The sequence below is a fragment of the Elgaria multicarinata genome, chromosome 1, assembly GCF_023053635.1.
Source record: "Elgaria multicarinata webbii isolate HBS135686 ecotype San Diego chromosome 1, rElgMul1.1.pri, whole genome shotgun sequence".
Classification (NCBI taxonomy): Eukaryota; Metazoa; Chordata; class Lepidosauria; order Squamata; family Anguidae; genus Elgaria; species Elgaria multicarinata.
In genome coordinates, this window is record NC_086171.1 from 10,176,146 (window position 1) to 10,203,731 (window position 27,586).

Consider the following 27,586-nt stretch of genomic DNA (forward strand, 5'->3'; position numbering starts at 1 on the left):
AAGAGGAGGTTGTGTGCTTTAGCCGTAAAAGTAGACTGGATTGTGTCTGTAGTTCTAGAAAAATGGGCACCATATTGCAATGAGTACGCTGTCTTTTGGATGGTTCCAATAAGACCCTTTATTTTCAGTATTTGTTTTCAGTAAGTATTGAGAACTTTCAGCTCAGAATGGGGGAATGAATTTTGGGGCCAATGACCGCCCAGTGGAGCTCTGCAGCTACCCACAGTGGTAAAGTGGGTTTCCCCCCTCACAAAAAATGAAGCAAGTTTGTTTTTAAAGTAATCCCCTTCAAAGACAAAGGACTGCTTCTACCAATAATAATCTCCTCCACTCCACAAACCTATCACAGGTTTTTGCCCCTCAATTTCCCTCACCAAACCTTGACACCTGCAATTGGGGTGGAAAATTTGGGTGGCATCTGAAAATGGCGGTTTCTTCAAATAATGTCAACAATTTAGGACAGGAGTGATCTTAACCCCCTATTATTCTCTACTGCTGCCAGTGTGCCTCTGATATCCAATGGTGCAGAGGTGGCAGCAGCAGCAGCAGCAGAAGCAAAAATTAAATAAAATAAAAACCAGCTGTTTGCTGCCAAATTTTGATGGCAAACCACTACAGAGGTTTCTGTGGACAAATTTAGCTTGAAAACAAGCTAAATTTATCCTTGGTAAGCCTGGGTAGCAGTTTACCACTGAAATTCAGCAGCAAACTCTGGATTTGTTTTGAGGGTTTTGCTGGTGTGCACCAGTGATAGGAATGTGACCCTAGGATGGGGGGGATTGTGCCCAGACAACTTGAAGTTGCCAACCCCTGATTTACGGCATTATTCATTACATTTCTTACTTTTCTAAGAAGGCAAGCGGCTACAAGGAATGATTTTAAAATGGCTTCAGTGTGGTGTTCTCCATGAATGCACCAGCCTTTTGTGACTCATCAAACTTACTTACAGTTAAATGTAAAATGGTTACAATGCAATGAGACATTGGCTTGAGAATCCTGGAATCCATGAAATCTCATCATTTAGGGATGCCACTAATCTGCACAGGTTTGATTTCTAATGTAAATATTGTTCCACTGGTGCAGAGAATTATCTCAGATCTTCATTTTGTCCAACAAATAAATCTGTTAAGGATTTACATCTTGCAGTACTAGGTCAAAGGACAAGAATATGACGATGCGACAATTCCTAGATTTGCTGAAGATCAGGTAGGCAAAGGGAAATAAGCATGGTTGAGATATTTGAAGTTCTTTAGCAAATACCCTCAGGAGAGATTGGGTGTGGGATAGGGGGATAAGAGTCACACCACAGAAAGGAACAGTCCTGCCTTGGGCAAGATGCTCTCAGTGTACCCACCTCCTCATCACTGCTATTGGTACTGCCCATTCGCTTGGCTTTTCCTCTGGGTCCAATGAGCACCATTTCCCCAAAACATAGAGGACAAGAGCCTTAGCTAGACCTAAGGATTATCCCAGGTAAATGGAGGGGTCATCCCTGCCTGCTCCCGGGATCCCCTGTGTGTCATTTGGATGCACAGGGACGATCCCAGGACAATCCCGGGATATAGGCCTGGTCTAGCCATGGCCAAGGAATGCAGAGCTTACTATTCTTCCTCCATAGTCCTTTCACTGCTTGCTCACTTGGGGAGGGCAAGTGATAACAAGGAGACATAGCAGCAGGTCTTGGAGCAACTAGGTCTAACTTCAAGGGAATCAGCTTCTCCATCTGGATTTAAACACAAAAACTAGTTGTGACAACAGTTGTCCCAAATCAGTTTTCATCAAGAAACATTGAACAGTAACCTTGGCAAAGAGTTTCCTTGAAACCCACATCTGTGTTCCAACTATCCTATCTGTCTTGGATTTTTCTTTAGCTGTTATTCATTCCTTCTAGTTGTATTGGCACTGAACCCCCTAGTGTGGGGGTGTGGGGTGCGGGCTTTGGGAAATGCCCAATGATGCCTACTTCTGATGCTGGGCTGGGAAAGGGCCAGTCGATTCCGGAAGGTAGTTGCAATAATGATCTTATAGCCAGAGCGGGGAAATAGTGGACCATACCAACAAAGAGAAGGCTTGGGAATTACATAGACTTTGAATCACTTTGTCTTATTACAGGGGCTTAGTGTAATTGATCCAGTGGTTTTTTCCCAGCTCTTGGTTCTATGAAAGCAGATGAAGCTGGGTTGTTGTGACTGCAATGACTGTCTCCTACTCCTGGCATGTGCTACGGATGAATTGGTATGTGCAGTGCACAGTGGTATTAATAGGAACTAAACAGAAATTGCAAGGGCCTAATACATCACTATCATCACCATCGCCATCACCATAAAAGGACTGTGACTTATTTTAATCCATTATATTTTTATTTATCTTTTCCGGAACCAATGTGTACAAGGCAGTATTTCCTACATTTCTGTTATCTAATAACAGCTGCTTTTTGCACCAAACTTTTGTGTTGAGTTGAGCACTGAAAGTCCTCTGTCCAGAAAAAGCTTTCTATGTGCTTCTCATTGTAGGGTCTCACAACCAGGTTTTCTCCATGCAATGATAATATTCATCACACAATGATCATTGTCTGGTTGTTTAATCATATGTTTGCCCATTACATGTTTGTTCTCTTTGTCATAGCCTTTTCAAAATGTGTACGCAGTAGCTAATGGTTGGAAGGAAAAGGCATCCTTTGGCAAACTCATGTATAGAATCAGATTTGCTATTTTTCATTATTACTAGCAGTACCTGGCGTAACATACGCCGTTGTAGCATATCTTAAAGTATTGTTGTTGTTGTTGTTGTTGTTATTATTATTATTATTATTATTATTATTATTATTATTATTTATATAGCGCCATCAATGTACATGGTGCTGTACAGAGTAAAACAATAAAATAGCAAGACCCTGCCACATAGGCTTACATTCTAATAAAATCATAATAAAACAATAAGGAGGGGAAGAGAATGCACCAAACAGGCACAGGGTAGAGTAAAACTAACAGTATAAAGTCAGAACAAAATCAAGTTTTAAAAGCTTTAGGAAAAAGAAAATTTTTTAGCTGAGCTTTAAAAGCTGCGATTGAACTTGTAGTTCTCAAATGTTCTGGAAGAGCGTTCCAGGCGTAAGGGGCAGCAGAAGAAAATGGACGAAGCCGAGCAAGGGAAGTAGATTAATTAATTAATTTATTAATTAAATATCATCGCGGGGGTGCAGGCTGCTTGGAGACCGCCGATACAGTGCCGTCTGGCAGTCCTGGGGGGCAGGGAGGTCAGGGGGAGGGGGAGCAGGTGTCCCCTCTCCCCGGGGTTCCTGTCAGCCTTGGGCTGCCCACCCAGCTTGCATGAGATTAGGCCGGGGCCTGAGCTCACAGCAGGCGAGCGGCCTCCCACCCGGCCACCAAGGGCCCTGGCCATGCCTCGCTCATGCTCTGGACTGCCCCCTTCGTGGGGGGGACGGACGAAGAGGCAGAAAGAGGGGTAGGATTACCTTGGAAAGCCCGGAGGAGTCAGGTGAGGGGCTTAGCAACCTGTATCAGCTGACATTACATGTTACTGTTGCTTAGCAACCTGTATCAGCTGAAGCCTTTATGGAAACATACCTAAGCGTTTTATATATATAGATATGGTAGGTTCCCAGTTGAAAATCCAAACACATCAATTGCTGATCCATCAATTTCACCCCTTACTCATTCAGTTACCTGTGGTTTACCTGGTGATTCCAGTCTACTCTTTAGACACGCTCACTACAACTTTCTTATACATAAAATCTTAAACTAATGGGTTGCATCAAGACTAAGGCTGCAATACTGTACTCACATACCTGTGAATAAGCCCTATTGAACTCTATGGGACTTACTTCTGAGCATAGGTATTACAGGATTGTGCTGTACAATAGCTGAACTTAGGTTCCATTGAACTCAGTTTAGACATGACTTACTGTATGTCCCATTGATTTTAATGGGACTTGATTGTAACTAATGTAGTCTGGATACAATCCAGTATAATTACTTGTTTTAATGGAGACATTCTTTCCTGAGTGTCTTTAGTGGATTATTATATTTTTTGCTAAGAGAATTCATAAATGGTTTTAAAAAGGCCCATGTCTGGTCTATGGCCATGACCAAGGGACAATGAATTTTGAGATGGAAAATGTATGCAGGGCAGCCAAGGAAAACCAGTTCCTGGATTAGATAGATAATTTCCATAAGAAACACAGGCAGCCCTCCATTTTTAATTAGTAGGAAAACAATTACATTGAAAGATTACCGAATCTAATAGTGGAACTCGTACAGCTTGTAGCTGGGACTGCAGTGAAGATGGCTTAGCCAGCTTTGGGGCATTGTGAGGTGCCAAGAGAAAAATCATAAACAAAACATTCCGAGGCATTTCCTTGCCATTTGGCTGCAATACACCATCATTTGTCACAAAATGGAAAAATAAGACCTGCCTTTCTAGGGCAGTGGCTGAGTGCAATGAAAACAACGCTGACTGCAAACACAAAATTATCGCTCGGTGGTGAAGCTAAAAACCAAGAGATGGAAATGAGAAATATTACACCAGGAGGCTTGGGAATACACAAGCCAGAAATAGCACATATGGTAACCTTTAGAGAGGCTAATAGAAAATAACATTAAGAAAAATTAATTTGTGTGAGTCTTAACAAGTCACTATATTGCACATTTTTCAATCAGCTGTGTGCAAGTTGGCATGGGTTTTTAGTGCTTTGGGTCAAGAAATCCCAAATATTGCATCTAGAAAACAAATTTATGGAAATTAATAACCTATATGTAAATCTGTTTTGTTTTGTACAAACTTGCTCCACTTTACAACTTTAACTGAGAACTTAAGTATCTGTGTTTTTGCATGCGTTACAATGGTGCCAGATTTTCTGAGAGCTAATTGCAAAGTCCATCACTTTTTGGACTCCTTTAGACAACCTACTTCCACTTGTTTTCCAGTTGTTTTAGAAGCAACCCCAGCTTCAGTTAAGCTGTGCATAGGGTGCTCTCAACAGGTAATTCCACGATGCCTTACATGACTAGTTCCTTGATCATCTTGACCATTTCATTGTCATTTCTATTCATTTACATTCATTTGCAAAGATGCTGGCTCAGTTCAGACAGCACGTTAGTCAACTCTGTGAAAACTCCACTCAACAGTTGAGTTTTTAGGAAGTACTCCCCACACAACATGTTCTAACTCCACCGTTGTGTGACTGTGGGCTGCTGTGGAGTTGAGTAAAATCCATTGCGACATTTGATTGACAGTTCCTCGCTCTCTCTCCGCGCCTGGTCCTCCTGATGGTATCCCATCAGCCATTGCTGCAAAAAAAAAAAAAAAAAACCAATCCCAGCAGCTCTCCTAGAGTGAACTCGCTACTTTCGCCGCTCTTGCCAGGGAACTCTGTAGCCCGTGGGAAAAGTCAACTCAATGCAACGGAAAACTCAACGGAGCCTGCCACACAACACACAACGCAACAGTTGTGCAGGAACTCTCCTCTGCAGTGTGGATATTCAGCATGGAGTTTTAAAAAACAACAACACAAAAAACCAACCTCCACTGTGGGGTGGAGTTTTCCCGCCAGAGAAAATATTTCTCAATAGTGGTGTAAAAACTCCACCATGGAGTTCTAAAACCACCATTGAGAAACACGTCTGAACTGAGCTGCTCTATTGTAGTTTTAAAAGCAATAGAAATATACTGTATAATTATTTGGTTCTTCCTTGCCGATTTCCGTCAGTTTCAGTTGATGCTGAGATTGGGCAACTGCCAGGCTGCCCGCCTTGTCACTGATGCCTGCCCTGTAGCCCTCTTTTTTAACACTCCAAGTGAGCTCAGGGTGGTGTGGGGCTTAAACTTAAATTCCCTTTAACATCCTAGAGTGTTCCTGAAGTAATATTGATTCAGGGCATTTGGGGGGAGGGGCACCATTTGAATTACCCTCAATGCTTCAGAGTGCAGTTCCCACAGTGTGAACTGCCCAGAGAGCTTCGGCTATTGGGCGGTATAAAAATGTAATAAATAAATAAATGAATAAATAAGTTAGGTTTACTACAATGCCCCAGAGAGATGCAATATCAGAAGTGTTCCAGGGCATTGCAGAGAAATTTAGGGGGTGGCTTCAAGGTTCTGTCTACTGCCACAAGCAAGTAAAGCCCACCAGGCTTCCGGGGAGGGCTCCATCATTGTCAGAGGGGGCTCACCAGAGGGCATCATGTTCAGTCATAAAGTTCACTCGGGTGACCTTGGGGCAGTCATTTCCTCACAGGATTGTTGTGAGGATAAAATGGAAGGGTTGGGCTATTCAGGCCACCTGAACTTTTTGCAGATAAACATAAAATGGTTGGATGCAGGAGCTGCCTTCTCTGAGAGGAATGGACCTTCCTCAAGAGGAAGGGATCCGTTCATGGGAGATCCCTCTGTTGGATTTTGGGGGATCACCTCTCCCCACCCCCCACATCACAGCTCACCCCATTCAGCAAGGTCTCCTGACTCACTGTGTACTGTTTTCATAGGACTGGAGGGGCTGCCATGGGAAAGCGGGGGGAGGGAAAATATACTTTTGTTGGTCCTCTTGATCCAATGTGTTGGATCAAGAGCACCAACAAAAGTAGATTAATAAATAGCCATGTATCTTCAGATTATGTTTATGTTTAGAGCCAAATTATGATCCCGGGCCATGAGTTGCTTATCACTTGACATTTTCTGGCAATCATGGGTTTTTCATTCAATTGTGGCCTGCATAGCTGTCTGCTCACAGTCTACAGCAAGCTCTGCCACAGGTACAGTATATTATAAGACCAACACTTAATGTGAGAGATGTAAATATACCCAAGAAGAAATTTACTTTTGTGAAAGGTAAGAAGCACCCATCCCTTCCTTTTCCAAAAGCGACACTCAACTGATTTTTCCCAGTACATTGGTCTTGGGGCATGCTAGTAGCCAATTGCATTGTATGAACCCACCATACACAGCCCTAATTTATAGTTGAAGATATATTGTTTGTTTCTACGTAGTGATATACCATTGTTTTAACAGTGTGTTATTAACAGGTGGATCATTAATAATTACTCAGAATTAAAACATGGAGCTGTCAGTCTAATCCAGCATGGTTCTTGCTACATGAAACCATACACAGGAGTTATGATCTCTTAACTAGCCTCAGAGGTGCAAATCCATGGAGGTATAAATCTCATACTCCAGAGAGCAATGGAGACCGTAGCTGTTGAATTGGTAGTGCATATATCAGCAGTCGGTGAGGGGGGCTGCTTTACATAAATCTTAGACAGATATTTAGCTGCTTAGTAAACTGGTTGAACAGCAGGAACATTAGCTGCATTAAAAAGTAAAAGTAAAACCACATGTCCCAATGAAAATACCCTCCCCACAAAAGCGCAGATCATCATAGTCTATGAATGTATACGTCCAGAAGGAAAAACAAACTGTTCTCAAGGAACTTATAAGATTGGTGGAAATTCTGATAATGAAGAACTCTTTTCCTTAGGATGTTCTTGTTTTCCTCCTCTAGTGAAACTGATAGGACTCAGAATAGGGTATTTAGTGCTGAGATGATGCTTAGCTCAGGTTTTTGGCTGGTGGGGACATGGTTAAAGTAGGAATATAAGTGGCTTAAGGTAGCTCTACATTTTACACAGTGATTGAGCTTGTTGTGAAAAACCGCCTGTGTTATATTGCTGTTGAGACATGGAAAGTGTGAATGACAGGCGCATATACCAAAGCACCTGTGTATGTGCACTGAGGCACCCTGGTTGGCTGACTGCCCATTTAGATTTGTACATATTATGTGTACAAACTGTTGTTCATACTCTGTACAACTGCTGTGAGAAGTATGAATAGAACACCAGTGTACCCATGGTCACTGCTAACCATACTTTTTATGGGCCCAGTACAAACGTGTAATACGGATCCTGCCCAAGATGCCTTGCCCATTTTTTTAAAAATGGCAAGAAATGCCTTGTTTGCTTTGTTATGAAGATATAGGTGTTTCCAATAAGTGTTTAATAAAACAATAAAATAAAAATGTTTTGGAAAATGGGAAGATGGGTTCATATCCTTTAGCTCAGTGGTTCTCAACCTTCCTACTGCCGTGACCCTTTAATACAGTTCCTCATGTTGTGGTGACCCCCAACCATAAAATTATTTTCGTTCTTCTCTACACGATCCATTATCATGGGATGGTTTGCTAATGAAAATAATACATAACAATAGCTTTAATAATACAAAAGATGATGCATGACATAGTTCAGTCAATACAGTTTCCTAAGACCATCGGAAATATGGGTTTTCCAATGGTCTTAGGCGACCCCTGTGAAAGGGTCGTTCGACCCCCAAAGGGGTCCCGACCCACAGGTTGAGAACCGCTGCTTTAGCTTTTTCATTCTGTTTAAATTCCTTACGTTCCTGGCTGCCAAATTTTTATTTAGAGCCAGATATAGCAGCATGACTTGTACATCTATTATTTATATATGTGACAAATGCCCCTTTGACATAGCACCCTGACCTAAGATAGGGTGACCATATGAAAAGGAGGACAGGGCTCCTGTATCTTTAACAGTTGTATAGAAAAGGGAATTTCAGCAGACGTCATTTGTATATATGGGGAACTTGGTGAAATTCCCTCTTCATCACAACAGGTGCCTGCAGGTGCCCTGCCCTCTTTTAAATCTGGTCACTCTAGTATAGCTCCTACATCTTTAACTGTTGTGATGAAGAGGGAATTTCACCAGGTTCTCCATATATACAAATGACCCCTGCTGAAATTCCCTTTTCTATGCAACTGTTAAAGATACAGGAGCCCTGTCCTCTTTTTCATGTGGTCACCCTAACCTAAGATTTTCTCTTAATTCTTCGATGCAGTCTGGAGATTGGAGGCCTAATTCTCTTTCATATGTTCTGAAGCCTGTGTGAACTGGCTCCTGCTACCACTGGGATCTTTCTGCTCTAGATAATGTGCTTGTCCCTCTCTCCAGCTGCCAGTCAGGCAAGACACCTTGTTGTCCCTCCTTCCTGTGTACAGAAAATGCCAGCAGGAAGGAACTCTAGGACTTGTGTGTTTTCGAGAGAGCATGTCATATTGGGAGGTTTTCTCTCTCTCTCTCTCTTTCTCTTGCTCAAACTATAAATGCTACAGGACCCTATACAGCTGCCCTCTTCTTCTAGAAGAGGACCTCATCCAGCAGATCACTGTTCAGAATATTGCTAGTGCTGGGCTGAATCCTGCCCCCTATTTTTGGGAACTTTCTCTCTTCCTGCGATAGATGCATTGTTTTTTCTGCCTCTTTCGAAGGGGGGGGGGGCTCAGAGAATTTTCTCCTTTGGGAGAGGGTCAGGGTTTCCACATACTTTTTAAAAGCGTAGTTGGTTTCTGAGGGGGCTTCTTATTTTTTTAGTTATTTTTTTATTAACCCCACCCCCACACCTGCTTAACTTGGCATTTGGAAGAGCCCAGCAGTTTTAAGTGAATGCTATTGGGGACTATATGACCTCACTCTCTCCAATAAGCACTCAGGAAGAAAGAAGATCTCTCAACAACTAGGTACATTTAAAAATATATGTGGAAACCCTGTCCCCCTCCCCAAGGAGAAAAAATTGTCTGAAATTCTCACCTCTCCCGGCCTCTTTCACCTGAGTTTTCGTCTCCCCACCCCCCGACCGAAATGCTGAAAATGGAATAGTCAACATTTTCCGCCCCACATTACTTTTAACTGTGCTTTCTTCACCTATCTAATGTCACACGAACATACAAGATGTGGACACCCCACGCGAGATAAAACTATTTTCATACATACATAGTTACAGAGAATCAGGAAAATACATTGGTGTAAGTATCCTTGGGCATAATGTACAATTTGTCTTTAACTTGTTCATAATGGTAATGGATCCCCTGGATCCTAATAATGTCTACCCATTTACTCCTCTCCCCCTCTCCCCCATGGTAAGGCTTTGCCCCTGGCTATTGGGCAGTATAAAAATGTAATAAATAAATAAATAAATAAATAAATAAATAAATATAAATATAGTCATCATGTAAAGTATGCTAGTGCATTCAAAGTTTTGAACTGTGCGAATTCTATTAAATGTATGCAAAAACAGAAGTGGTTATGCCATCAGATACGTTTGTGCGTAAACTGGGGAGAGGCAACAAGTGGGGTACCACAGGGCTCAGTCCTGGGCCCAGTGCTCTTCAACATTTTTATTAATGATTTTGACGCGGAGGTGCAGGGAACCCTTATCAAATTTGCAGATGACACAAAATTGGGTGGGATAGCTAATACCCTGGAAGACAGAAACAAACTTCAAAGTGATCTTGATAGGCTGGAGTGCTGGGCTGAAAACAACAGAATGAAAAAATGCACAGTTACAAGATGGGGGATACTTGGCTCAGCAATACTACAAACGAGAAGGATCTTGGAATGGTTGTAGATCGCAAGCTGAATATGAGCCAACAGTGCGATATGGCTGTAAGAAAGGCAAATGCTATTTTGGGCTTCATTAATAGAAGTATAGCTTCCAAATCACGTGAGGTACTGGTTCCTCTCTATTCGGCCCTGGTTAGGCTTCATCTAGAGTATTGCGTCCAGTTCTGGGCTCCACAATTCAAGAAGGACGCAGACACGCTGGAGCGTGTTCAGAGGAGGGCAACCAGGATGATCAGGGGTCTGGAAACAAAGCCCTATGAAAAGAGACTGAAAGAACTGGGCATGTTTAGCCTGGAGAAGAGAAGATTGAGGGGAGACAGGATAGCACTCTTCAAATACTTAAAAGGTTGTCACATAGAGGAGGGCCAGGATCTGTTCTCGATCCTCCCAGAGTGCAGGACACGGAATAATGGGCTCAAGTTAAAGGAAGCCAGATTCCAGCTGGACATCAGGAAAAACTTCCTGACTGTTAGAGCAGTACGACAATGGAATCAGTTGCCTGGTGAGGTTGTGGGCTCTCCCACACTAGAGGCCTTCAAGAGGCAGCTGGACAAGCATCTGTCAGGGATGCTTTAGGGTGGATTCCTGCATTGAGCAAGGGGTTGGACTCGATGGCCTTGTAGGCCCCTTCCGGCTCTGCTATTCTATGATTCTATGATCCACCAGCATATAATGAATTTCAATAAAATAGGTTGATACTTCTGAAAGTTGGTGGTGATGTGGAAAAATAGTAAAAGAAGCAAATTCTTTTTTTTTTTTTAGAGATGAAACCTTGGGTATAAATCCATCCCTTTGAAGTATAAGGCAGACAGGTCACCTGCAAGGATGTCTAGTGTGTAGTTTAAATAGAAGCATTGTTCTGGCCACCAGGGACCCTCCTCATTTTGCAAGAAACATATTAAGAATTACTTAAAACCAGCTGATTGATAGTATATGCAGATCGGGTCGACTCATAGTAATGATTCAAAATCAAGTTATAAAAGAAGGTCTATTACCAATGAGCATGATTCATTGATGAAAGTGAATCCCCATGGAATACCCTCACAAGAGAGAGGAATTGTTTCTGTTCTGAAAACTATACATTTCAGACCTTTAACAAATAAGAACGATACAGATGGCCACAATGTTGCCAACATGGAAAAAAAAAACACCCAGCCCATCACATTAATGACAAATAGATTATTAGCAAGCAAATGGATGAAAATGACTTTGTGCACAAACTATAAATCAAAATGTACCCACAACTCTCCCCACCCCCTCACCCCCACCCCACATTGCCTCTGAAATGACATTTATTTATTTATTTATTTATTTATTACATTTCTATATCGCCCAATAGCTGGAGCTCTCTGGGCGGTTCACAAAAAAATGACATTGTGACGTTGAGGCCTTCAAGGGGGCATAGTGGGGGGAAATGGCAGCCTGGTGGGATACCAGTTTGCTGCTCCATTGCTGCAAGTGACAGAACAAATAGTTACAAAAAGAAGACTCACTAAAGTAGGGTGACCATATTTGGGAAAACAAAAAAGAGGACACCTAGTGTGTGCGGGGGGAAGCAGCTTTCTGAGTCCTGCAGAAAGTACTTTATTCCCCCGCCACCTTAAAGAACCCGATTGGAGTGGAGGAGGGGAAAGGATTTCATTCTCCACCACCACCATCCACTCCAATTGGGGCCTTTTCTATAATGTCCACGAATGAACCACTTTCCCCTTTAAGACCTCAATTGGAGCTCGGGGTGGGGGAATGATGTGCCTCAAGAAAGCATGTCACTCCCTCCTGCCATGCTAATGGCAGCCTTAAAGGGGAAGGTGTGTCAATCCAGGACGTTATTGAAAATTATAGAAAATCCCCCCTGACACCATGGGAAGAACAAAAACCAGGACAAATCCGGGGAAATCCTGACAGTTGGTCACCCTAACTAAAGAGTGAGTCATCTACACGTCAAGGTGTTGCTCGCTTTGCAGCGTGCAAATGTGGCTGTGGAAGTGGGGTGACCTTTTCCCCACAGCTTAAGCCTCTGGTGAGGTGCAGGACGTGCTCAGCATAATGACTCCAGGAGACACATTGTGAAGGGGGAGGGAAGAACTTGACACTCTTCACCAGGGAATATGGGGTTTACGGTGGCCATCCGGGTATCAGAGCCACCCCCCTGCCCTCTTCATGGTGGAAGGTGACCAATTCATGGTGGAAGGTGACCAAAACTTGTTGTTTTTATACTGTTTTTTATATACTTTTAATGTTTACTGTTTCTAACTTTTGTAAACCGCCCAGAGGGCTTTGGCTATGGGGCGGTATATAACTGTAATAAATAAATAAATAAATAAATAAATTGCCGGTCGCCTTCCACCAGGTACCACCCCTGGCTTGGCCCCCTAGTGACATCAAATGGTGGAATGTACTAACCTCACTGCCATTGAAAATGTAAGTCCCTGACTTTTTCAATGTGCAGCTTCGTGGGAAAACCCCACGGTGGCTGCAAAGCTGCATCTGTGTCATATAATTGACATGGCATAGATCCGCAGCCACTGCGGGGCTTTCCCATTGTATAGACAGCCCCTAAGTCTCAGCCAAACATTCTAACCACAACACCGCTTATAAGCTTTGTGTGGTTAGAATGAGCTACAGTACCACGTACTTCCTTATTTGTCCTTAGTGGGGCCTATGGATGCTTAGAGTTGATTGGCTTAATTTCTAGAGCCTTTTCTTATTTCTGGTGCTTTTTGTTATCCTGTGAGTTGGCTGGCCTGGATGTGCGAGATCTTTGTAGCTTAAGGCCAATGTAGCAAAACAACAGGAAAAGGAAGAATATCTGAGTAGAGTAGAAGAAGGAAAAGTGGGAGAGGAAAGATTTGCATAGGTCAAGAAAGGGCAGTGAAACATCTGTTAGTGGTAGCTGACATGTGTCAATTTTCAGTGCTCATTAAATTCATATTAATGTTGAACCGTTCTTAAGCTCCAAATGCACCTCACGGCTGCTGTGTTCTCAAGGCAAGTGGTGACGACTTTTCAGAACTGTACCATGCCTGTTTGCTTGCCAGTGGCATCTGACCTGGGGTCAGGATTCTATTTAACCCCTCCTTGTAGGTCAAAAGACAAATTAATCTGGTGAGAATTGAATTGGAAATGAGGTGTTTGAATAACAGGTGTCCCATTAGGAGCATAGCTGCCAGGCTGAAACATGTATGTGTTTCCCCGTTCCCCCACCCCTTGGCTGGCCACGAAGATGCCTCTGGGGACAAGAAGTCAAACTTAAGACGTCTGAGATGGAAAGTTGCTGCAGGGGATAGAAAGAAACAGGTGATTTGTCCAAGAATATCTTGCAGATTTTGGAAATGTACTATTATGCTTCTGGTTCAGTATCTTCACAAGCTATTACCCCGGACTTCAGTAGACAAAAAGAAACTAGGGTTCACAATCCTCATCAGAAAACATCTCACTTACTGTATGTGCACCTTGATAAATGAACAAATCAGTCCTATGCAAGTTTATTCAGGAGTAGAGTGTGCTGATTTCAGTATAGTTTTCTCCTATACTGGGAGAAATAAATGGGATTGTAGCCTTTGGATGACTGTTTTCTTTGAACAGCAAGACTGCCATGCCACATATCACCAACTGCTTTTCTGACTTTGCTGAGCTTCCAAAAAATAATTTGCCATGTGGTATTTGGAGCTGTTGTTTTATAAACACAAGTCAAAAGGCCTCCGAGCATGTACCAGAACTTGCATAGGGTACTGCTGGTGCTTTCATGCTACTCTTCTCTAGTATTGGCACAATTTGCTCACCCATTTATTCCTGAGAATCCAGACATTGCTCCCAAATGGTTGCCGCTCTCATGGTTTCCTTGTTGTAGTCTGTATTTTCCCAAGTGTTGGTTTGCAGTGCTTCTGGAGCTTCAGGTGTGAGTTGATTTAGAGCTGTTGTCTCACCTGTGTTAGTTTTTAACATGGTTAGTGATACTGTCTACTCCTAGGGAGGTTCATACAACCCTACCAATTTGTTGGAATAACCTGGAAACAAGGCTAAGGGGGAAAGCCCTGTCCGTGTTGCTGATGTCTCCGCTGTTGATGCCCACAGCAAAAATTCTTCAGCCCCCAGCTTCATGTTCAGCCAGTATGAGAAAAGGGCTCTCTGTGCATATCAATGAACACACACAGAACTCCTCCTCCTTCTCACAGAAGATACATTTGTAAATGCTTTTTGATACCCTTTTTGTGCTGAGAAGTGTTTCAGTACTTTCAGGAAGTGTGAAAGTGGATGGGTAACTAAGTTCTGATCTACACATTAGTGCAGGAGATGTGGATCAGATCCATTCATAAAGATCCAGTTCATTAAGAACCTCTAAACATGCGTATAGTTCTCTGCAAGGACCGATTTGCATAATTGCTGAGTCTTTAGAAGTTACTGGTTGGTCATCTGATTTATTTCCCACAAGTAGAAGCAGCCGTTTGGTAGGACATCACAAATCGCCTGAATATGGCTTGGCTCTGAGGTATAAAAGTGGCCTATTTTGCTCATGGCGATCCAAACATTTTGCATGGAGCTGCTGAGAACTTCTTTTGTTGTGGCACCCTGGTTGCGGAATGCCCTCCCCATGGAGCCTCAGCTGGTGCCGATGCTGGTTTCGTTTCAGCGCCAGATTTAAAACATGACATTTTATCAAACCCTTTGAGGACTAAATTTGCCTAAAGCTGCACATAGTTTTAATTGTTTTTACATTTTCTACTGGTTTTAGCTACTTAATGGTTTAATATGTTTTTAGCTGTGTACATTATTTATTGTTTGGTACTGTTTGAATTGATTTTATCTTACGCTGCCCTGAGATCCCAATGATATAGGGCAGGATACAAATGTTTTAATGAGTAAATAAATAAGAACTGAAGTGTGGGGGACCAGCTGCATGCCCAGTGTTTCTGAATTTGCTATATTATGTTATGAGCCTTTTTGCAGGCCACAAGCCCCATCATTGGAAAAACAACAACATGGGAGGCATGTATTGACCTGGGTTTAAGTGCAAAGAAAGATAACCCAAGTTAAAATGAGACCTCATCAAATCACTAGAAAACAAATAACACTTTTTGATACAAAGAAATACACTTAAACCAAAGACTTAATCTAAACAGCATCTAAATTTTCTGCAGAATCAAATGATGTTGACACTTTTTAAAGTGCAATATATGTGGTTGCTGGGTTTACGTCTGGTTAATCTATTGTGTCAAGACAGGCTCAAGCTAACCTAGCTGTACCTTGAAAGAAAATTATTACCATTTCCCTTTATTACTTGTTTCTTTTTCTAGAGGATGAGGAAGACGAGGAATTGGTTGAACCGAAAGCACAGAATGACTCTGAGATTGGAACTCAAGAGAAAAAGCAAGACATGAAGGAAGGTATGCAAATATAGACATTATTCAAGCTTAAGCATCTAATTTTACAAATGATTATGAGCGAACACAGCTTCCCACTTGAGCAGCTAGTAATGTGGAAATGACCTTAATTTTTAGTTTTTTCTTCTAACACTGGTATTGGGTGGCCTATGTCCTCTGCAACCTTTTAGTGCTTTACGTCTAAAAAGAGAAGTACGGTCTGGTCCTAAATAATTTTACTCAGAAGGTAGCCATCACTGAGTTGAGCCTGACTTTCTTCCTAGTACATGTGCTTAGAATTGCAGCTCAAAGAATGACTTCAGGAATGCAATCCTATGCATTTTTACTTGGTAATAAGTAAAGTGACACAGTGTCGTATAGTGGTTAGAGTGTTGACTAGGATTGGGGAGACCAGGTTCAAATTCCCATTCAGCCATGAAGCTTATTGGGTGTCGTTGGGCTAGTCACTGTCCCTCAGCCTAACCTACTTCACAGAGAGGGTGTCTTTACAACAATGCTTTGGCCGCTCGTTTCCTCAAAACCCCATGGCATCACAACTGCAGGGGTGGGAACAGTAAGTCTTGATGGCAGAAGGGAGCACGGGCTTTCAAGCTGAAAAAGCCACAGTGCCGGTGGCCATTTGGCTAGTTGAGACTGCCCCCTGCCCTCTGCTTTGCCTTCCTGCACTTTCCGCAGCCCACCCTGGGCCTCAATCCACCCCCGGAACGTCCCCAGCCTCAATCTGAAGCGAGGTCGCCACTGACAGAAAAAATAAGGTGGTGACCTTTGAGCAAAGGAAAAGGTCATATTTAAGTCAGCGACTTTTAGAAAGCACAGATTCGGGGGGGGGGGAAGCCCATGGTGGCTGAGAGTTGGTGGCTGCAACGTCATGGTCTCTGCAGAGGCCACCAGTGAGGGAGGAAGCAGCAGCCAGGCACCTCTCCACCGTGCCTGGGTCCGTCTCCAGCTGAGAGTCCCCTCCCTCCTGCTGCCAACTGTCTCTGCAGAGGCCACCAGTGAGGGAGGAAACAGCAGCCAGGCACCTCTCCACTGTGCCTGGGTCCAGCTCCAGCTGAGAGCCCCCTCCCTCCTGCTGCCAACTATCCCTGCAGAGGCCACCAGTGGGGGAGGAAGCAGCAGCCAGGCACCTCTCCACCGTGCCTGGGTCCAGCTCCAGCTGAGAGCCCCCTCCCTCCTGCTGCCAACTGTCTCTGCAGAGGCCACCAGTGAGGAAGGAAGCAGCAGCCAGGCACCTCTCCACCGTGCCTGGGTCCAGCTCCAGCTGAGAGCCCCCTCCCTCCTGCTGCCAACTGTCTCTGCAGAGGCCACCAGTGAGGGAGGAAGCAGCAGCCAGGCACCTCTCCACCATGCCTGGGTCCAGCTCCAGCTGAGAGCCCCTTCCCTCCTGCTACCAACTGTCTCTGCAGAGGCCACCAGTGAGGGAGGAAGCAGCAGCCAGGCACCTCTCCACCATGCCTGGGTCCAGCTCCAGCTGAGAGCCCCTTCCCTCCTGCTACCAACTGTCTCTGCAGAGGCCACCAGTGAGGGAGGAAGCAGCAGCCAGGCACCTCTCCACCATGCCTGGGTCCAGCTCCAGCTGAGAGCCCCCTCCCTCCTGCTACCAACTGTCTCTGCAGAGGCCACCAGTGAGGGAGGAAGCAGCAGCCAGGCACCTCTCCACCGTGCCTGGGTCCAGCTCCAGCTGAGAGCCCCCTCCCTCCTGCTGTCAACTGTAACTGCTGAACTTTCCAACTAAGATTGTAGTGCCTGAATTTGCTTTCCTTTTCCCCCTCCTCCTCCTCCCTCCCAATCCCCTTTCCTTTTGTGTCATGTCTTTTAGATTGTAAGCCTGTGGGCAGGGACTGTCAAGAAATACTTTTGTAAGCCGCCGTGAGAGTCCTTTTTGGCTGAATGGCGGCATAAAAATCCTTAAATAAATAAATAAATATAAACAACACAGCACCAATTTACAGCTGCCACAGGCTAAACAAGGCACATAAACAAGTCCAGGGTTTGTTCTGAGAATAGAATCATAGAATCGTAGAGTTGGAAGTGGCCTATAAGGCCATCAAGTCCAACTCCCTGCTCAGTGCAGGAATCTACCATAAAGCATACCTGACAGATGGTTATCCAGCTGCCTCTTGAATGCCTCTAAAATGGAGCAGTGGAGAAGCTTGGATTAAAGGCAGGACAAAACTGAAAAATAAATAAAATAATAATTTACTGGATTTTGTGGGATTGACTCACAATAAGTGTGTTCAGGATTGCAGCCTCAAAGTCTAAAATCCTTCATTGCACGAATTAACATTAACTTTGAAATAATATTGTATGTGCAAAGTCCAACCTCCACAGATCTCTACTCAGTTATATTTGGGGGATGTTTGGGCCTAGATTCTTATAAAAATTAAGACATCTTCTCACTCCTACTTTGTATACTGAACCAAGTGAGTGCCTCATGGTTATGAGCTTGGGCATCAGATGGGTACATTTGGCTTACACCAAGAAGACATCTTCTCACTCCTACTTTGTATACTAATCCACATGAGAAACCGGGGATAGATTGTAGCTCAGGGGTAGAGCATCAACTTTGCACGTAGAAGGTCCCAGGATCAGTCTTTGACACCTCCAATTAAAACAGGATTAGGCCACAGGTGATTTGAAAGATCTTTGCCTTAGATCCTCTGCCAGTAAGAGTAAGCTGGATGAACAAATAGGCCTGGTTCGCACATGAAGCTAACCCATGATTTCGGTTATTGAATTATGGGTTGTCATGATGTATGAATGCAGAACCCATGGTTAGTTGCTGGGTTGTAAACTTGTTTAAACCGTAGGTTGTTGTTACATACGAACCCAGAACTGTGGGTTGTTCACTGGTTGTTTCGCTACACTACAAAGGCAGCAGGCAAGAGTGATAAAACACACACAACTGCTTTACATATGAATACTACAGCGCTGTAAAGGCATTTGGGATATAAGGAGGGAGCAAGCAAAGGAGGAGGGATACAAAAAATCCTAGGATTCAGAAAATAACCGGCGTTTTGTTTGCTCGTCTGCCAGACAAACCCTGGGTTGGGCAACAAGGGTTACCGATCTATGTGAACCAGGACAATGTCTGAACTGGTACAAGGCAGCTTTTGCCTCAAAAGTGAAAGCTGTGAGTGTTAGTGGAGTCCAACCCCACCAAAACGTACACTTAGCAGATTCTGCCCACCTGAGTGTATGCTTTGTTACCAGAAGGCCAGGCAAATAGGCTTAGAGAAAGCAAGAACAATGTTGATGAATGCCATACAAGTTGTTCAATTTTGGTTGAGATTTGTGTCCCGTTTCCTCCCGTGGCCACATAAAAGCAACCCTAATTTGGATATCTCTGGAAGGCGACGCTGTGGATTATGTGTGAATACTTTAAAAAGCCAAACTAAATAGACTCCTGAAAGATATATATTTATTTTAGTTTTTCACACGCTTGCAAGTGAGCCCTTTGTATACTTCTGTTGTTGCATTTGAAGGAGAGCCATAGCTAACATCATCTATTTCTTTGTTATAGTTTAGTCTACTAGAAGGGCTTTATGTTGCCACTGGCTCCTCTTCTTGTCTAGTCAAGCCAGGTTCTGGGCAAATGGTAGCTGTGTGGGGTTTTCTGGTAGTAACAGTCTTTGAGCTGCTTAGACCACAGAATTCAAAAGGAAGTGTGGTAGTTGACTCGGATACAACTCCTAAGGGTGTTAATATGTCAAGAGCGGAATGAAAAAAAACACACCCAACTATGAATTGAAACTGGCAGCATAACACAGAAAAATGCATTTTGCCTTTGGGATGAGATGGGTAAAATACTAAAGCTGCATTAATTGTAATGTTTCTAATGAAATAATCTCAGATTAATTAGGACCAGGGTGCATCTTGCTCCTTTTATCAGGGCTGTTGCTCAAACCTGGAACATATGGATGAAAATCATGAAAAGCGTGCCTCTGAGCATACCTAGAGTGCCTTTCTTTCACAGCAGTGTAATTTTAGCCTCCATGCATTTGGAATTATTGGAACAGTGACAGAGTCGTGTAATTTTGGGACCAGAAATCTATTCCTGTACATATTTACTCTGAAGTCAGATCCAATGAGTTCAGGGGAGCTTACTCCCAAGTAAGTATGAATAGCATTGCTGCTTGAGTATGTGAAATAATTATGAGAAAACACAGATAAGGGAGTCTTCTTTAGTAAGCTTTTCCTTTTTCTCTGCTTTTATTTCTCTCACATAATCACTTTTGACTCCCTCATACAATCCATTCCTTTTCTGAGTTTGTAACCCTCATGTGTGCTTCATGGAAGTGATTAAAAACATGTTAGAGGCAAAACAGGAATTTAGACTAACATTTCCTGTTGGTTCTCATTTCTACAATGCTTATTCAGAATTAAGGGCTTTCCTCCAAATTAGTATATAATGGGTTAAATGCATGTTTATATTGGCATAAAGTACTCTGGTTTCTTTTCTTTTTTTTCGTGCAAAGCAAGACAATATCCCCCTCTCCCCAAACTTTTAAAGTATCTCTAATAGATATTATAGCCGCTCCGCTCACACTTTTATATAGCAGTCAAAGCCTGTGTCAGCAGTTCCATTATGAATCTTGTTTTTCAAGTATTTTATAACCCAGCCATAAAAATTTGCTCTGGGCTAAAACTGGTTATAACTCAGGAGGCTGAACTTTTATTTTTACCTAAAGAACCTTGTATTGTTCAAGTCACATCACCTGATTTTAAAAAGTAATTTGAATACAAGTTCTATATGTGCAACAAAAAAGTACTTTTTTTTTTTAAGAAAAAGCTGTATTTATTTAGCAGTACTTCAAAACTTGCAAGCTATTCCATCCTGTCAACACAGTTGCTTTGGTAGGTTCCTAAATTCATTGGAAGCTTTATCAGCTATGTCATGTGGGAGATGAGTCAGCAATTTACATTTATTTTAGCAGAATGAACAATTTCAGGTGTTTGTTTGTTGGTTTTAAAAAAAGCCTACATGTATACTAGGTACCCATTTAGTTTCATGCCCTCTGTTTGGGTACAGCAATATTAATAACATTTGAAGGATGCAATCCTATGCACTCTAACCTGGGAGCAGCGTACTTCCAAGAAGACATGAATACAAGTGCACAGTTAGTATCCTAGCAGGCAACAAAGACCAGGTCTATATATTGCACTCACCATGTTGCTAGCGGCTCATGTAGAAAGTGTGGTGTAATGTTGCCATGTGTGTAGTTTGCTGTAGACGAACCTTTTGTGATGCATGACATTCCACCCACCCCATAGTTTTGGGGTGATTTAAAAACAACAACTTTTAAACTGCATTAAACATAGGGTGACCATATGAAAAGGAGGACAGGGCTCCTGTATCTTTAACAGTTGTATTAAAATGGGAATTTCAGCAGGTGTCATTTGTATATATGGGGAACCTGGTGAAATTTCCTCTTCATCACCACAGTTAAAGCTGCAGATGGCCTGCCCTCTTTTAAATCTGATCACTCTAGTATAGCTCCTGCAGCTTTAACTGTGGTGATGAAGAGGGAATTTCACCAGGTTCTCCATATATACAAATGACTCCTGCTTTAATTCCCTTTTCTATGCAACTGTTAAAGATACAGCAGCCCTGTCCTTCTTTTCATATGGTCACCCTATTAAACATATCCCACCAGGCATGTCTAATATTGGAATACTGGATTTGCTTTCTGTTCCCATAGTTATGGGGTGGACAACTTGTGGCCCTCCAGATGTTTTGGCCTACAGCTCCCTCGCCATTGACTGTGCTGGCTAGAGCTGATGGACGCTGTAGGCCAGAACATCTGGAGGGCCACAAGTTGCCCATCCGTGCCATAACATCTGCCATTAAGCAGGGTGGATTTGATTGACTCTCCCCCCCAAAAAAGCTCTTCCTCACTATATTTTACACAACTCAGAGTTACCAAAGACTCATTCTTGCTGGTATAATCTTAATATTTACAACCAGATGAAGGTTTCATTTTTAGAATAGCAACTTTTCAGATTAGTTTTACGGTTATATCAAAAAAATACTGATTTGCTTATATTATTAGAAACACATCATAGATAATTATGAAATTATTGCGAGGTGAACTATCTCCTCTTTAATAGGTTAATCATATTTGGACAACTTTTCTGCTGTACTTTATTGGAAGGAAAAAAATAATCTTACAGAAACCTCTGGAAGAGCATGATATTGTGAATGGATTAATGGAATTCATTTACCAAAAAAATTAAACAGCCTCATGCTGTTTACCTAATTCATACTTAATTAAAAACTAATCCTTATTTCATGATGAATAACCTTTGGACTATAATGTATCTTAAATAGAAAACTATCATTTTGTTTTAAAAAAAACCAATTTAAATTTAAAAAAAAACATTTTTTTTTATTTAAAAAAAACACCATTGATTTTTATCCACCCTGCCACTAAGTAATATGGCCACTCTTGTTGGGTATGCTAATTGTTCTCTCCCTTTGTGCCAGTAGTTTGACAGAGAAAAAAGCGAGCTAGATTGTATCCTTAAGATTGGCCACTGCCCAAACTACTCTGGTGAACAATGAACTTCCTCCCAATCTTTGGCTCACATGGGTTTAATGTAAACGTTCTACTTACCATGTGATAGCATGTCGAACTACCCAGAGTAGGATAGCATGTCGAACTATCACAGAATTCCTGAGGTGGAAAGTGGGAGATTCAACATGCCACTCACACTTGATGCACAATGCAAACGAGCAAAGGTGTCACATGACAACATCAGGTATCATGAGGTGAGTGCAGTGTGTAGACCTGGCTGCAGGCTTAGCTCTTGCTATTTCAGGGGAAGGCGTTATGTGGGATTAACATAAAAGCATAAGAAGGGCCATGTTGGACCAGACCAAGGCCACAGCTAGACCTAAGGTTTCTCCTGGGATCATCCAGGGTTCGCCCCTGCCTGAGCACTGGGTCCCCTGTGTGTCACCTAGGTGAACAGGTTTGACCCCTGGACGATCCAGGGATAAACCTTAGGTCTAGCTGTGGCCCAAGACTCTATCTTGTTTAGCATTCTGTCCACAGTGGCCAATTTGGGAAGCCCACAAGCAGAACACGAGTGCTGAAATCTCTTCATTGGCTTCCAATTCACTTCAGAATCCAATATAAACTTCTCCTGTTGACCTACAAAGCTTTTCACGGTCTAGCTCCTTCCTATCTCTCCTCTCTCATCTCACACTATTGCCCCGCTCGTGCTCTTTGCTCCTCTGATGCCATGTTTCTCGCCTGCCCAAGGGTCTCTACTTCCCTTGCTCGGCTTCGTCCATTTTCTTCGGCTGCCCCTTATGCCTAGAACGCTCTTCCAGAACATTTGAGAACTACAAGTTCAACCGCAGCTTTTAAAGCTTAGCTAAAAACTTTTCTTTTTCCTAAAGCTTTTAAAACTTGATTTTGTTCTGACTTTATACTGTTAGTTTTACCCTACCCAGTGCCTGTTTGCATTCTCTTCCCCTCCTTATTGTTTTATTATGATTTTATTAGAATGTAAGCCTATGCGGCAGGGTCTCGCTATTTACTGTTTTACTCTGTACAGCACCATGTACATTGATGGTGCTATATAAATAAATAATAATAATATAATAATACAATCTGAGGAGAGGCATGAGCAGCAACAGGCTGATTGCCACTGTGTGTCAGACCAAAGAAGGAAGCCTAACCTGGAAGCTTTAATAGGGGAGAGGCAAGAGTGAATTGGCTTACCTCTCTGCTCTTCCCTCCTTGGATCCAGCGGTAGTGTTCAGAGTGATTCTCTCGAGATGGCTCACTTGAGGCCAAAGTGCTTGAAGTGCCTTTCTAACAGTGAACTTTAAAGGAAAACTTCCGAAAGATGGAATACAAAGAGCTGTATAAAGCCTGTTTAAAACTCTTCAAAATCTTGGCTCTTCATCTCTGCAGATGGATCAAGTTGCCTTATATCTGCATGAAGTAGATTTTATTCTGGCGAATGGGACACATTCAGCCATTGGGCAAATGGTGTGTAGGGCCAGCTGTGAAAGTGGTGCCTAGCCATTTGCGGTGGTTCGACTCGCCTGTCAGTCCACAGAACTCCTACAGCCAGGGTATAAGTGTGGGCTAAAGGAAGTAAGATGGTTGATGGTAAAATTCATTGTCTGGGTAGGAATCATAGATCGAAGTTTTGTGGTGAAATCCCCACATGTAGGTCTGTGTCTGGTTTTCACAAGACACAAATCTCACAAAATCCCACAGTCCCCCTAGGGACCATGGCATATTTCTACGGTCGCCACGACTGTATGAATAATATATCGTCACTCTTCTTGCTGACTTTTAACGACTTTGGTTCCTGTCATTAAAGAAAGGCTTGCAACCAAAGTGTCCTCTGCGTGAGTGGGAAGCACTTCTGTTCGCACATTGGGAGAAGGGCATATTTTCTTTCTCTTTTTCCCTGGCTGCAGCACTTGCACTGCGTCACACTATTGCGGAAGGTCCTCAAACCAGCAAGAGTGCTTTTCAGGATGTGCCAGGGGCTTCTGTGGGAAGGAAGGCAAGAGAAACCCAATGACTGCACTTATTATAACTTTATTTGCATGAATTATGTTGCAACGGCTTCCCAAATGAGCATTCTCTGTGTCACTCTGCTTTCAGACAAGGCTTTTATTGTACAATCGCCCTGCCTCAATCATAGAATTGTAGAGAGGTTCCAGGTGTCGTCATCTTCCATTTGTAACCCTCCTGTGTTTTCTGATGTCTTTCCCCTCCCCCCTTACCATTGAAAATCCATTAAAGAGGGGGAAACGGAATAGGTGCATCATTTCTTTGTTTGGTAGTGCTAAGAACTGTCTGTCTGGAAGCTCCCATGGGCCCAGTTCGCACATCATGGCTACTGAGGGCTTAAACAGACCCTTGGAAGCCATGAACAAACGGGAGCTGGCTCCCACCCTTCCACTCCCACTGAGTTAAACAACTCAAGGATACTCCATGATGTCCGAACCTGGAATTGGAGGTTGTTGGGAGGAAGAATAAGCCAGACGTAACCAATGGCTTGTTCTTGGGTTACAAGTCTGGGTTATACTTCCCTCAACAATTTCCAATTCCAAGTTTGGACGTCACAAGAAACAACCAACGTCGGAGTATCCCTGGTGTGTTTAACTCAGTGGGAGAGGGCAGGTGGGCGGAGCAGTGGTTAACACGGTTGTTTTAGACGTGCAAACCAGGTGCATGACTTAACTACAAACGGAGACCTTCAGAAATCATGTACGTTTTGATTTAGCATAATACAGCATTGCTCTTTTTTATTGCTACATATTAAACAAGGCTTTTGGCTTTCTCATTTAGCTTTTGGTACACTGTCTTAAACAATTGTGTTTTCTTGTTTACGTGTAACAGATACTTCGTTGTGGTTTCTGGCTACATGTTATGTGCAGTCATTGCTCCAGTGAAATAAAAGGCTATTTTGCCAAATTTAAATGGAGCCTAGATTTTAACCCATCGTATTTTATGCTTCTGTTAAAGACTCTGTGCGTGTTTACAAAATGTGTAAAGAATTGCAAACTTGCTTTGTGCTTCATAGATGACATAATATGGTTGTAATTGTACGCACACTTATCTATGAGCAAGCCCTATTGCACACAATGGGACTTACTTCTGAGTAAACCTAAACAGGATGTTACTGATTGCTGCTTTCCCCAGGCCCACTAAAGTTATAATGAATCTTATATTGCCTTGGTTGTTTCACAGGTCAACTCCGCAAGGCTGAGGTTCTCTGATATTGGGGAATGGGGGAGGGAATATTAAAATAGACATTATGCGACACAGCTGCCATAGTCTTACTTCTCAGAGTCAACCTAAATAGAAAGAATCCAAAAAATTAATACCAAGGTAATATCTGAATTAGGAGGTTCTAATGGCATATAATAGTGAGCAAGCTTTCACATTCCGCAGAAGTAGATGTTAAGAAAAGTGGTGTGTGTGTGTGTGTGTAAGAAAAGGGTGTTTCTGAGCGTGGTGGAAATGTCCTAGCCTGCGGCTTGTAAATTGGAGAGGAGAAGGTGTTGTCCCAATTTAAGGGATCCTAGAACTGGAGGAAGACTAGCTTTGAACACTTACTAAACGTAGTTCCTCCACTCTGTCCTACAAGCTGCAGACTGGAACTTTTTTTCACCATACCTAAGAACATATTTTCCTCTTCCTCTTCCTCTCCTTGCCTCCCTCTCTCTGCTTAACATTCATTCTAAACAACTTTTCTGAAGAACATGAAAACTTCTGTGCAGCACTTTCTATTGTATTTTAGTTGGCCCTAATAAAGCAATTACTCTACTGTTACTTTTGGATTTCCCCCCTAGGCCTTAGCTAGACATAAGGTTTATCTCAGGCAAACGGAGGGGTCGTCCCTGCCTGCTCCCAGTATCCCCTGTGTGTCATTTGGATGTACAGGGATGATCCTGGGATCATCCCGGGATATAGGCCTGTTCTAGCTATGGCCCTAATGGGCCAACATGATGCTCTGCAACTCTCTCCCCCCCCCCCCCGGTTTGTTGAACCTGGGAGCTTCTGCAGTTAAAACCTGTGCACTACCACGGAGCTAAAGATCCCCATGTGCTTTCGGCCTTCATGATCATGGCCTGTGCCTTGATATTAAGAAATCTTCTCACGGTGGAGCAAAGTGTGCATTTTAACAAGCTGAAAATATTTTAGTTCTTTTTTACAGCTGTGATTGAATGTTCTCTGTGTTAAAAGAGCACTTAAGACTGCTCCTTTGTTAACATGTTTTAATGCTTTTCCAAGTTCAGCTTTGCAATAAGCATCAGTCAAAAGTGTTTCCTGAAATCTGAACATGAGGTTTATTTTATTTTGGATCTTAAGTATTTTCTTCTTCAGAATAATAAATATGCAAGATATAGGAGCCACATTCTAGGACTATGCAGTAATACATTTAGAGGATTCAAAAATAATTCTTTAAAAGGATGTAAACCATTCAGTCTTACCAATGTTGCTATGACTTTCATAGGAAAAGTTCCTTTCTTTCCTGAAGAGTTTGATTCAGCTGGAAATATTTAAATACTTGTATGCTTAATGTTGCCAATATACTTTTGTAAGCTCCTCCCAGGGAACTGACAGAAGAAGAAAAGCAACAGATTCTCCACTCAGAAGAGTTCCTTATGTTTTTTGACCGGACAATACGTGTGATTGAGCGAGCCCTAGCTGAAGATTCAGATATTTTCTTTGACTACAGTGGTCGAGATGTAGATGAGAATGATGGGTCAGTTGATTTTCTTTCCTTCTGTTTTGTAACCCAATAAATAAATTTTAAATAATCATCACGTATGACTAGTGTAGCAGCAAATTCCAGTAATTCATACATTTTACCAGAATGATAAACTTTCATTATCGGATTAACAAGTGCAATCTCATACATGTCTACTTACTACTCTCATACATGTCTACTTACTACTAAGAAATAAGTTCTATTGAGTTCAATTGGGTTTGTTCCCAAGTAAGTGGGACTATGATTGCAGCCTAAGTGGTGAAAAGTCTTCTGCAGTAGCCTCTTGTTTAATTTTGGACTTTCTCGGGTTCTTGATTGCCCTTACCTGGCAGTATTCTGCTTACTTTCTTTGAAACAGAGGCCAAGTCTACACCAGCCTGATAGTCCGGGCTGGTCTACCCACCCACCCACCTGGGGGGTCAGGGGGCGATGGGGACGGGTTTTCCCAGGGATAAAGAAACCCTGGGAATACCTGATTCTTCCTGTATCTCGGGATCATCCCAAGACCACGGGAGGTGTGGT

General features: G+C 42.7%; 1 protein-coding gene across 6 annotated transcripts in view; it reads left to right on the forward strand.

Moving 5' to 3' along the window:
• DYNC1I1 (dynein cytoplasmic 1 intermediate chain 1) overlaps positions 1-27,586 on the forward strand; it is a 235,578-nt gene that overhangs the window by 88,104 nt on the left and 119,888 nt on the right. For all 6 annotated transcript variants that reach the window (XM_063123101.1, XM_063123117.1, XM_063123132.1 and 3 more), the window contains exons 7-8: positions 15,722-15,811; positions 26,896-27,058. In XM_063123101.1, the coding sequence (XP_062979171.1) occupies positions 15,722-15,811; positions 26,896-27,058 (253 nt within the window). The remainder of the gene's footprint in view (positions 1-15,721; positions 15,812-26,895; positions 27,059-27,586) is intronic.